The sequence below is a fragment of the Oncorhynchus clarkii genome, chromosome 25 (genome assembly GCF_045791955.1).
Source record: "Oncorhynchus clarkii lewisi isolate Uvic-CL-2024 chromosome 25, UVic_Ocla_1.0, whole genome shotgun sequence".
Lineage (NCBI taxonomy): Eukaryota > Metazoa > Chordata > Actinopteri > Salmoniformes > Salmonidae > Oncorhynchus > Oncorhynchus clarkii.
Genome location: NC_092171.1, coordinates 24210844 through 24223730, shown reverse-complemented (window position 1 = coordinate 24223730; position 12887 = coordinate 24210844). Strand labels below are relative to the sequence as shown.

At 41.9% G+C, this 12887-nt stretch overlaps 2 protein-coding genes and 1 pseudogene across 3 annotated transcripts in view; 2 read left to right on the top strand and 1 right to left on the bottom strand.

The window, feature by feature from the left end:
* The first annotated feature begins 792 nt into the window (after positions 1-792).
* Positions 793-2016, top strand: LOC139383777 (mitochondrial transcription rescue factor 1-like; annotated as a pseudogene).
* Positions 2017-3370: 1354 nt separating this feature from the next.
* Positions 3371-8120, bottom strand: LOC139383776 (BEN domain-containing protein 3-like). The gene is made up of 4 exons (XM_071128349.1): positions 7952-8120; positions 6673-6727; positions 6336-6532; positions 3371-6157 (listed from the first exon to the last, which is right to left on the bottom strand). The coding sequence occupies exons 2-4, from the start codon at positions 6722-6724 to the stop codon at positions 3920-3922; spliced, it is 2487 nt and encodes an 828-aa protein (XP_070984450.1). The 5' UTR covers positions 6725-6727; positions 7952-8120; the 3' UTR covers positions 3371-3919.
* LOC139383774 (sine oculis-binding protein homolog A-like) overlaps positions 7346-12887 on the top strand; it is a 61864-nt gene continuing 56322 nt past the window's right edge. For both annotated transcript variants that reach the window (XM_071128345.1, XM_071128344.1), the window contains exon 1: positions 7346-7434. The gene's annotated coding sequence lies outside the window, so the exon portion shown is untranslated. The remainder of the gene's footprint in view (positions 7435-12887) is intronic.

The following is a 12887-nucleotide window of genomic DNA, read 5'->3' as shown; positions in this document are numbered from 1 at the left end:
ACCCATACCCTGACTTTGAGAAGGGATTGCGTGATGGCTGATGAAGAGCGAGGCCCAACTCTGCGGGAAATCTGTCTCCCTCCAGCAGGTGGCGTTTTTTCGTTGTTTTGCCCAACAAGTTTTTGTATGGAGGTCAATGTGTATCGAATTTGGTCAACAACAAAACATTTAGGGCTTATTTGCTACGTGAGGTTTATATAATCGAATATATGTTTCGTAATGCTTAAGTTGTCTGGAGTGTTCTGATATAAGTAGGATATGTGAAATGTCGGCAACTTTTAGAAAAAAGCAATACTGGAGTTGTCTCGATAATGCCTATGGATATTCATGATAGTAGGATAGCCTCTCCCTCTCCATTGAATACAGGTGGTTGCCTTCAACAACCCTCATAGAATATTCAAAAAGGATTACAATAATGAGATGTATCCACCAATCTAAAAAAAAAAAGGATAGGGGGGAGCTAGACAGCCAGTCATGACGCTTTGTGGACAATGACTCCTATTTCTAGGGCGGAGAGATGTATCTTGTCAGTGCATCCATAATCTTTGGTGACGATTAGTTCAGCAACAGCGTGACGCAGCATGACAACACGATTGGTCGACAGACTGCTGGGTGGGGCCATTCATTAGCCAGTTAACGTGCTCTCATGGCCACACCCCCACTGTAATGTGAGCATCCATTAGCATTACCATAGAGTGGACCACCAACATAACTGTTAATTAACAATGTTTCCCATCTATGACATTACATGTATATAGTTCTTGATTTCCCAAAGGCTTGTTCTACCAGAAAATCACAATCGACTGCCCTTTGTAACTTTATTGTGTTGTAAATGTCTACTTTTTCAAGGAGCTACAGCATGCAGGGATTGTTTGTACAGGCACTTGCCCTGAGACAGTTGCTAAGGTGGAGTACCCACAAGCTGCTGAACCCTGGACACGGACCTTACTGGACACTACACACTTGCCAGCTGTGTTCCTCCATGACCATTGGGACACACAAGCTCCCTACACGCTGGAGTTCAGCTAAGAACTGGTCAGGTCTTCATAAAGTGAGGTTCAAAAGCGGCAAAAAAGGAGGCGCCAAGGCTGTACAGGATGAGGAGGAAGATGATGAAAAGGATCCTGAGCACAGTGACTATGAGGATGAACCTGAGGATGACTCCCCAGTGTACCCAAAGACTACAAAGACATGGAGAAATATGTGCAGTCCTTTCATTATGTTATCATGAAAGTTGGCCTTGATATAGCACGCAAGTGAGTGGTTACAGAGTTATGCCTTTAGATTTTCAATGGGATGCACTCAATGAGAAAAAAAATGGGTAATGGTATCATTAGTATTTGGCATCAATATCTGCAACAATTTGAGGGGATCCATATGGGTCGAATTTGAGCACCTCTCCTTAAAGCTTGGTCATTCAGGTCTTGAAATCACATTTATACAATTTCGCTCACGGGTGAATGAAGAGATGAGGTCAAATGAATTGATTGATATGGAATGGAATTGCCCTACTATTTAAAAGGCTCTAGGCCTACCTGCAGTGGCTAACTGATTTTTTTTGTCTTTATTTCTGCAAAGTGGAGGATGAATTCTATGGCAACAAGCTACGGCTAAATGGACAGAAACTCATCAACAAAAGTAAATTGGGGAGTTACTTTTGTGCCTAGTAATGACTTATATAATAGACATATTTCTGCCAACCTTCAACATCTTACAAGACTGTAAGGACCCAAATCCATCCCCCGTGCACTGAAGTGGTAGAGCAGTCCAATCAACACCCCACCCTGCTCAAGTCTTAAGTTTCCTTCACTGTACTGATCTTTGGTTCTCTCTTCAGGTTAAAGTTGTAGACAACTTGGACCTGGTATTATCAGAGAAAGAAATGGACACTGTCACACTTTTGAGAGTCATCATTAATGAATAAGGAACTGGGCAAATCCAAGGGTGGAGACCAGTACAACGTTGTTCTGAGGCGCTGGAAAAACTTGAAATTTCCAGGATGCCTTCAAACAATGAGTTTTCAGCGGACAATACTGACTATACTTCTCGCCATTGACAAGGGAATTTTATTATCTACATTTTGCATGATGTTACATCAAAGTGAATGGTTCAGTTTTTACAGTAGTCCTCTTGGTACAGTTGAAGTTGGAAGTTTACATACACCATAGCCAAATACATTTAAACTCAGTTTGTCACAATTCCTGACATTTAATTCAGCTTTTATTTATTTTATCACATTCCCAGTGGATCAGAAGTTTACATACACTCAATTAGTATTTAGTAGCATTGCCTTTAAAATGGTTTAACTTGGGTCAAACCTAGCCTTCCACAAGCTTCCCACAATAAGTTGGGTGAATTTTGGCCCATTCCTCCTGACCAGAGCTGGTGTAACTGAGTCAGGTTTGTTGGCCTTAATCACACATGCTTTTTCAGTTCTGCCCACAAATTTTCTATAGGATTGAGATCAGGGCTTTGTGATGGCCACTCCAATACCTTGACTTTGTTGTTCTTAAAGCTTGGTTACAAATGGGTCTTCCAAATGGACAATGACCACAAGGATACTTCCTAAGTTGTGGCAAAATGGCTTAACTTCCTGACTGCTGTCTTGAGATGTTGCTTCAATATATCCACATAATTTTCTCCGTGCTTCACGTTTGGGATGGTGTTCTTCGGCTTGCAAGCCTCCCTTTTTCCGCCAAACATAACGATGGTCATTATGGCCAAACAGTTGTATTTTTGTTTCATCAGACCAGAGGACATTTCTCCAGAAAGTACGATCTTTGTCCCCATGCAAAGTTGCAAACCGTAGTCTGACTTTTTTTATGGTGGTTTTGGAGCAGTGGCTTCTTCCTTGCTGAGCAGCCTTTCAGGTTATGTCGATATAGGACTCGTTTTACTGTGGATATAGATACTTTTGTACCTGTTTCCTCCAGCATCTTCACAAGGTCCTTTGCTGTTGTTCTGGGATTGATTTGTAGTTTTCACACCGAAGTACGTTCATCTCTAGGAGACAGAATGTGTCTCCTTCCTGAACGGTATGAATGCTGCGTGGTCCCACTGTGTTTATACTTGTGTACTATTGTTTGTACAGATGAATGTGGTACCTTCATGCATTTTGGAAATTGTTCCCATGGATGAACCAGACTTTTTAGATTTTTTTTCCTGAGGTCTTGGCTGATTTCTTTTGATTTTCCCATGATGAGTTTTAATGGCTCGAACCTAAGTGTATGTAAACTTCCAACTTCAACTGTACGTGTCATCAATGGCTTATCTGGTTTCAAATAGCCTTGACACTATTTTGAACAGTCTCCAAGTCATTCTACATAATTAAGCAATGGATAGTCATGGCTTGAATCAGATGCAAAGAAAATGTGTGGGATAAGTATTTAATTAGCTAAATGCTAATAAAGTGAAATGCTAAATTCAACAGATTTTATTACAAATGGGTTAACATGACCTGTTGCTATAGTTTAATACAGATTTATAGTACAAACTTCTATAAGAAGGTATAACATAACATTTTATAAAAGACCAGTGGAGCCATACTGCTACAACATGTGCGATGGAACAAAATAATATCACAATTTCTATCCATATTTGACTGATCTACTGTCTTTGTACTATATACATGTTTATTGTTTTTAAGGCTACAACAGCTTATCTACAGGGTAAGTTAGATGAGCTATTACAGTATTGTTTTTGTACATGGAAACAGTCTATCAACATGATATCGTCTATGAAAAACGACTAATGCTGTAGTTCAATATTACAAATACATCCATTAAGTACTAATGAAAAGCCTTTAAGAGTTGGCCTTATCCTACACAGGACTGTGTGCAAAGGCTTCACTATGCTATTCAGCTTATGTACTTGTGTAAATATTTAGAATAAAAAAATTAAGTGTTGCTTTCAGCTTTGACTAGGACACAGTATTTGATCTCTTGGCCTTCTTCAGTATGTCACACTTTTTACGGTTGGGCCGCCGGCATCGCTCATCTATGCTTGGCACGCATTCATAATGCCAAACCTCCTCCATCTTCTCAACTGGGTACACGGCCTCTACATAGTGGCGGATGAGCCTGAGACGCACAGGATCCAGCTGCTTCTTATTGCAGGCGCCTGAGTGGTTATACTGAAGTCGCAGGTTCTCCTGAGTGAAGAGCTCAGGGAAGAGGCGCACCAGTAGACGGGCAGAAAAGTTTCCAACAGAAAGGCTCTGCTGGACAATCTCTCGTACTTCAGCGTCGGAGAGCCAGTAGACCGAAGGCACCTGGAAGTCCGGGATTGACACCGTCAATTTCTCCAGGGGGATCTTGCAGAAGTCTTTGCTACTTTTTTCAGGCGGTAGTGGAGGAATCTCAAAGTCCTTCAAGCGCTCTGTGTTGAGCTGGTTCACTTGGCAAGCAGCCACAAAGTCCACAGGCTCTTGCTCCAACTCAGGAGCATAGACTTTGCGTTGCTGCTGGTACGACCGCCGTTGTTCCGTGTCTCGTCGCCTGCACCGCTCGTCCAGTTTACCCACAAATTCTAGGGTCCACACTCTGTCATTCTTGGCCCGTGGATATAGGAGCTGTACGTAGTGGCGAATAAGGTCAACCCGCACAGGATCAAGCTGTTTCTTCCCGAGTGAGCCACTACAGTTGTAATGCTTCCGTGCGTTGTCGTAGGTGAAGAGCTCAGGGAACATAAGTACCAACAGGCGAGAGGCGAAGTTCCCAATTGACAAGCTACAGTCATAGTTGTTCCTCAGCTGCTCCCTAGAGAGCAGATACTCTTGAGGCACACTGAAATCTGGTGGGGGCATCTCAAGTTGTTCAAAATCGACTGGCACAAGCAAGGACTTTTTTGACCTACGACCTGGTCTCTCGTAGTCACACAAGTCACTGATCTTGATGATAGAGACATCGTCAGGGAGGCTTGTGGAGTCATAGCTTTCATCGTTCATGTTCTCAGGATCGCTTCCATTGCCGTTACTGTGAGAACCCTCTATCGCGTCTTCTATGCGCTGCACACACACCTGCAGCCAACTATCCTCTGGGACATCAGGAAAATTTGCTTCCATGTATTTACGGATAATTTCTATCCTGTCAGAGTCCAGGATCATCTTTCCCACACTACCTTCTGGAAATCTCCCCTCCTCAAAAACCTCAGGGAAAAGTCGGTTTACAAGAAACATAAAGTCTTCAGGGGAAGAAAGCTCATCAAGATCCTCTCGGACCTCCTGAGTGTCAAACACAAGGTCTGGCACTACTTTGTTGTTGTTGGTGTGGTCACCATTGGAATCTAAGTCAAGGTACACTTCTTGCCCCTCCTCATTTATAAAATGGCAGGGCTGGTTCTGCTCAGCTTTGAAACCAAAGCTTGTAATAATCTGTTTCCCACATGACTGTTGCCCACTCTCCATATCCTTCTGGGCCCAGAAGCGGTTAAAGAAGTCATTCATCTGTAATAGGCATTCATCCTGCCAAATGTTGTTGTTCTTAACCAGAGGATAACACACCTCCACATAGTTGCGTATTAGCTGCAGATGTAAGGAATCCAACGTTCTCTTGTTGGCGATGCAACCACGAGTGCACTCCTTGGCTTTAAGAAGTTCTGGGAAGAGGTGTACCAGCAATCGACAACCCAACTCGCCAGCATTTGATGTCTGTTCCATCAGCTGACTCAGTTCCTCACTTGTCAACAGGTATTCTGGCGGAGGATGGAACTCAGTCGCCATCTCTGAGGGTTTGATCTGTTTCTTGATGCGAGTGACCTCTAGGGAAAGTAGATCCACCTTGCTGTGCAGTTGGGTCATGCTTGAGTTGAGCGTATTGAGGATGAAAAACATCTTCTCAATGAGGGAGTATAGATTAGAGTCTGTTGAAGCCATGGACCCTGCTGCCCCCAGGGCAGAGAGGGGTTCACTTCGGCTGTGCTCCCCTGTATTGACCAGTTGAGGAGATAAGAGGCTGCTGTAGTTTAGCCGCACTCCTCCCTCATGCTGAGCATGCTGGTCAAGGCTTGATGTGAGCTTCTTCTCTGTGATTCTGTGAGAGATGCTGTAGAGAGGCTTCCTGTAAGAGGCTATAGTCTTCTCCTGGTCAGCAGATGTCAGGCAAAGGGGTTGAGGCCTCGTGGACTCTTCAGACAATCTCCTCAGTAAGCGTTGCCCGGCCTACACAGAGACAACAAAATTATTATCCATTTCTTATCTCAGGTGTATTTTCTAAGTCATATAAGAACTAGAATAAGCATGCTAAATAAATAGATGGACAAATGTCATCACATAGACAGGCCTATTTAGCAAGTTCAGTTAGGCATGAGGTATAGATTATGCCATTTCATTAATTTACCTCACTAGAGACCCTGACTCTCTTGCTGCTGGTAGACTGGTCCAATTCAGAATTGTGAGCGTCACAGCCCATGTCCATAACAGTACGTTTGCTGTTGGCCTCACTAGTTCCAAGAGACCATCTTTGTGGTCCCTCAGTTGTCTCACTAATAGCACAGTCATCCGTCTCTAACTTGATGTCTTGAATGGGTTCTCTCTCTGCAGAAAAACATTTAAAATCAATGTTATGTTATTTACAAGTTAATTTGATTTTCCCACTTTAGGTGTTGATCAATCCAAACCGTTTCAAAGTGGATAGTTGCATTATCACAGTGTAATTACATTTTTTATAGACTTACCTCTCTCAAGCTTTTCTCCATCCGACTTTTCCCCATGGTCAGAGGAATTCATATCCTATAGTGAAAAAATATGATAAAAATAAATCAAACCTGTAACATCTGTTTATTCGTTTAAGAATTAAAATGTCACTGCACTGTTAAGTAATCTTGACTAAATAGACCCATTACATTAATTCCATTGTCCAAATTGTGCTATATTGTTAGACTTAATCTTTCATAAGATATTTCAAAATTATTAAAAGTCCCATTCTATATTCAACAACATAACTGTGAGTGTTGTTCCATAGAAAGTAAAGCCTATGATGTTATTATTTTCGTAATCAAATAGGCCCTTGTTCACTTGCAAGTTCACTTTGTCTACTTCACCTGCTTGAACATGTTCATAGGCAATTAGGCCTATATGATGTCATACTGAACCCTGATCAGCTGCTTGGGAGCATGTTTACTAATCGAAAATGTTGGGTTACATTCAAGCTACATTCAGTTGACAAATAAATATAATACACTTGTGCTCTGCTGTTTAACTTCTAACAGTGGGTGAGTTGTGTTCTCGTAGTGATGCAAGAGAGGACTCAACGTCTGTAACTAGAGGCTTTATGACTTCTCACTCGCCCCCTTTTACTTCTGTTTCTGTCCCATCCACTTCCTCATTCTTCCACTAGAAGCCCATGAACCAAAACATGAGTACACAGAGAGAGGAAGAGGCGAAACGAGAGGATGTACTCCGCCCAAGATCTGTCCACGTGAGATAAGCCCCTTTTTGTACGTCGGTCTTTGAGTGTTTAAAACGTGATGCTTATTTAAACGAATATAATGTTTAGGCTGTTACAAATACAATGATATAAGTGGATGCACGTGGCATTCGACAACTTTGAGAAAACGCATTTAGTTGTGCCTGGCGTTCACACGCATATCTGCCCTCACACTGGCTAGAATGGACCCACCTGATCTCCCTTGCCTTCAATCATTAAGGACATGTTTTTCCATTGTTAGAGCGGTCACTCGGCTATCTTGCCAATATAATAGATACTCTTTGGACTACACACACACAGCTGTGTCATACTTTTCACGCTGTCAACTTGAGTCTTTCGTGGCAATTAAAAATGCAATGAGATTTATTTGAAAACACAGCAAATGTATATTTCTACTTCGCATTAAAGCTAGCTAATCATTGTTTTTAGGGATTCTTCTTTAGTGACGAGGCAGTGTATATCCTCGGACGAGTTTTTCCCACTCGTCTTCGTGGAATTGTCTCAAAAACGCAGATGCTCGAGCTCACCTTTACGATTTCATGGAGTCCTTTGCAGTAATTGAAGGTTGGGTTAACATATTTGCCGAGAATGTCGTGGGAATTTCACACACGGATAACTGTTGTTCGTGTTTCTCCTCTTTTTTTTTCTTCTCTGTGCCGTCTCGCGTGACGTGATTGGGCGCGCGCATGCTGTGTCATTTCCGCACAGCTGTGGATGTGTTTTGTGTGGCCGTGGGCCTTGTTGCATGATGACAACAGAGATAAACGATGACCCAAATTGCGCGAAAATGCCATGAATCGAAAGGTAAATTAGCTATATTATTTGTGGCTAATTTGCGAATCCCCATATGAGACTTGATAGCCTTGCAGGCTATTTCACGTGAGCTGGCCTACAGGCAGAATACGGCCCAACAGCAGATTTTCTCTGCATTTCAACAGGTAGCTGCAATTAATAGCGCTATCTGAAGATGTGCAGTACCTTCGCAGAGTGGGCCACGAACGAATAGTAAACCATGGAGAAAATGCATCCAGTGTCATTTTCACCTGCACAAAGTGAATTCTAGTGTTCACTTACATTCCATGAGATTACATAGCCTACCTAAACATTTGTGATGGAAGACTTTATAAACAATGTATTCAATGACAATGAAAACATCGATCAAAGTGATTTATTAACCCCGTCCTTTAATTAATACACATTTCAATCAACTAACAACCCTTTTTAGCTCCACTTGCAACCTGAACATAAAAAGTAACATTACTATGGTATATGTCTCCCTCCTGTGTTTTCAAATGGAATTGCATTTACAACAGGGTGGCGGTGAATAAATGGCACTTTGGCCCACTACTGTAGGTCCCAGTCAGCTTCCCAGATAAAAATAAGTAAATCGTATTTCTCACAATTAAAACGCCTTAAATCCAACATCATCCCATTTTATCAGTGGTGTAAAAAGTACTCAATTGTCATACTTGAGTAAAAGTAATACGTTAATAGAAAATGACAAGTAAAAGTGTCACCCAGTACAATACTACTTGAGTAAAAGTCTAAAAGTATTTGGTTTAAATATACGTAAGTATCAAAAGCACACTAGACACGCACACATAATTTACAAATAAAGCATTTGTGTTTAATGAGTCTGCCAGATCAGAAGCAGTAGGGATGACCAGGGATGTTCTCTTGATAAGTGTGTGAATTGGACCATTTTCCTGTCAAAATGTAACGAGTACTTTTGGGTGTCAGGGAAAATGTATGGAGTAAAAAGTACATTATTTTCTTCAGGAATGTAGTAAAAGTTGGCAAAAATGTAAATAGTAAAGTACAAATACCCCAAAAACGACTTAATTAAGTAGTACTTGAAAGTAGTTTTACTTAAGTACTGCATTTGATCCAAAGAATGTCAGCATCCAAAAACACAAATCCAGTTTTGTAAGGGGATAAATGCATGTGTGAGGATTAGAGGCTTTCTAAGATTTTATGTAGACAAATGTAGCTGCCTTTATGATTTCTCCTACCCTTTTAAATGATTATATGCAGAATTCAATTAATCATATTTTTTATATGAATAAAGACTTGCTAAAGTGGCAAAATTCATCAATTTGCCAAGTCCCTCTGTGCCCCTCTACAACTTCTAGGAAGATTTTAACCAAGTCCCTCTGTGCCCCTCTACAACTTCTAGGAAGATTTTAACCAAGTCCCTCTGTGCCCCTCTGCAACTTCTAGGAAGATTTTAACCCACTTAACCCCTACATTTCTCCAAGTTTTAGGTATTTTGTTGTTTTGACAGTCATTTCTGAAGAATACTAATTATTTAACGTGATTAGTGAGTCATTTACATATGTCCCTAAATTTAAGGTCAACCCTGTTACGTAGACTGAATATGGTGAAACTATTACTTTTTAAATATGTTTTTCAAAAGAAACTGTCAAATCAGTCAAATAGTCAAATCATAATGTAAAGCAGGAGAGCTGGTCCTACTCTTTTCTGGTGTTGTGGTGGAAAACAGAGGGTCTAGCATTATACATCAACCCTGTCAACCCATAGATAGGCAGGCTAGAAATGTTTTAACAGTTGCATTTGTTTTGTGAGGCTTGCATCCAATTGCCCCCTCCCTGTTGCATACAACCAGCTTCCATTCCATTCCCCCTGTCACAAGAGGATTTATGGCTGATTTAAGATGAAATCGTCAACCCTGTTTTGGTCAACCCTGCCACTTTATTTGTATTTATTAGTGATCCCCATTAGCCACTGTCAAGACAGAAGCTACTCTTCCTGGAGTCTAAACACATTAAGGCACTTACATCACACATAAAACATCACTACATATCTACAATACAAAATGTATAATACCACCAAACAACAATATTACAATGTACATGTGGGTAGGTCCATCAGCTGTTATCTCAATATCAAATCATTTCTATGTAACAATTAAGTACCTTTTAAAATGTTAAATTAAAATTATAAAAATTATACTTAGCGAAGGACAATTTCTCAAGCAAGAATTTTGCTAGAACTGTCTGGAGTTGTCTGAGTCGGGAGGAACATTTTTAGAATTTGCTGTTATTGGCAGAGAGGTTTGGAACTCTCTTGCTTATTGGTCTTTTAACTAAACTGAACAAAAATATAAACAAAACATGCAACAATTTCAAGATTTGACTGAGTTACAGTTCATGTAAGGAAATCAGTCAATTGAAATAAATTCATTCGTCTCTAATCTATGGATTTCATATGACTGGACAGGGTCGCAGCCATGGGTGGGCATCGGCCCACCCACTTGGGAGCCAGACCCACCCATTGCAGAGCCAGGCCAATCAGAGTGTAAAAAAGCTGTCCTGCTCCTCTCCTCGTTACCTAACCTCCCCTCACAGTCCATTCATTTTCCCTTCAGTCCCGTTAGTTTGGCTGCTCAGGCTAACTACAGTTGAAGTCAGAAATTTACATACACCTTAGCCAAATACATTTAAACTCAGTTTTTCACAATTCCTGACATTTAATCCTAGTAAAAATTCCCTGTTTTAGGTCAGTTAGGATCACCACTTTATTTTAGGAATGTGAAATGTCAGAATAATAGTAGAGAGTGATTTATTTCAGCTTTTGGTAGCATTGCCTTTAAAAAGTTTCACTTGGGTCAAACATTTCAGGTAGCCTTCCACAATCTTCCCACAATAAGTTGGGTGAATTTTGGCCCATTCCTCCTGACAGAGCTGGTGTAACTGAGTCACGTTTGTAGGCTTCCTTGCTCGCACACACTTTTCCAGTTCTGCACACACATTTTCTATAGATTTGAGGTCAGGGTTTTTCTGATGGTCACACCAATACCTTGAATTTGTTGTCCTTAAGCCATTTTTCCAACTTTGGAAGTATGCTTGGAGTCATTGTCTATTTGGAAGACCCATTTGCGACCAAGCTTTAACTTCCAGCTTCAATATATCCACATCATTTTCCTTCCTCATGCTGCCATCTATTTTGGGAAGTGTGCAGTTGCAAACCGTAGTCTGGCTTTTTTATGGTGGTTTTGGAGCGGTGGCTTTTTTCTTGCTGAGCGGCCTTTCAGGTTATGTCGATATAGAACTCGTTTTTACTGTGGATATAGATACTTTTGTACCTGTTTCCTCCAGCATCTTCACAAGGTCCTTTGCTCTTGTTCTGGGATTGATTTGCCCTTTTCGCACCAAAGTACGTTCATCTCTAGGAGACAGAACGCGTCTCCTTCCTGAGCGGTATGACGGCTGCGTGGTTCCGTGGTGTTTATACTTGCGTACTATTGTTTATACAGATGAATGTGGTACCTTCATGCGTTTGGGAATTGCTCCCAAGGATGAACCAGACTTGTGGAGGTCTACAATTTTTTTCTGAGGTCTTGGCTGATTTCTTTTGATTTTCCCATGATGTCAAGCAAAGAGGCACTGAGTTTGAAGGTAGGCCTTGAAATACATACACAGGTACACATCCAATTGACTCAAATGATGTCAATTAGCCTATCAGAAGATTCTAAAGCCATGACATCATTTTCTGGAATTTTCCAAGCTGTTTAAAGGCACAGTCAACTTAGTGTATGTAAACTTCTGACCCACTGGAATTGTGATACAGTGAATTATAAGTGAAATAATCTGTCTGTAAACAATTGTTGGAAAAATTACTTTTGTCATGCACAAAGTAGATGTCCTAACCGACTTGCCAAAACTATAGTTTGTTAACAAGAAAGTTGTGGAGTGGTTGAAAAACAAGTTTTAATGACTCCAACCTTAGTGTACGTAAACTTCCGACTTAAACTGTAAGTTATCCCTCACCCATCATAGCTCTGCCATTCTCAACGAATCAGAGAGCTTGGAAATGCACATCTGGACACTGTACCCGCCCATTCAGGTCAGAGTGTTATCGACATCCGAAGGGAGAAGACCCATGTTCTTAAGGAAGATGAGTTGCGAGGCCCTACACACCTCTCTCATCTAAGAGACTACCAGCCCTGCTACAGGCCTCCTCAGTGGTCAGGGAGTGACCACACCCTCACCATTTGGTAGCTGATGAGAGAATATGAGTACCTGCATCACGAGCAGCAAGAGGGCAGGAGGGCATACTCTAGGCTCTCCCGGCCTGAGTCACCACCGCGGAGCACAGGCGCTACTCTTCTGACCACCACCGCTCTTGACCTCCCCGGCTAGAGCCATCATCACCGCCACGGGAGCGCTATCACTGCCGGTCCTCCCAGAGTCGGCCCGGCTACTCCCCTGAGAGACACTACTCTAGGCCCTCCCGGCCACCTCCATGGGACCATTAGTCGTATTTGCCAGATCGTCGGGAGTGCCTCCAGCTGCTGTCCCGACCGATGTCCCTCTTGGCCCCCCCAACCAGAGGCACGGAATCGTCGGAACCGGCCTAGCTCCCAAGCAGATGAAGACAACTCCAGAGTGCACAGTCCATGACATCGAGGTCTGCACCCTCCTCAGCCAGCTCCTTGACCAG

Coding starts and splice junctions, on each gene's coding strand:
- LOC139383776 (XM_071128349.1), bottom strand. CDS start 6,724: ATGAATTCCTCTGACCATGGGGAAAAGTCGGATGGAGAAAAGCTTGAG. Junction 6,533..6,672: donor TGGAGAAAAGCTTGAGAGAG/GTAAGTCTATAA, acceptor GTTTTTCTGCAG/AGAGAGAACCCATTCAAGAC. Junction 6,158..6,335: donor GAGTCAGGGTCTCTAGTGAG/GTAAATTAATGA, acceptor GTCTCTGTGTAG/GCCGGGCAACGCTTACTGAG.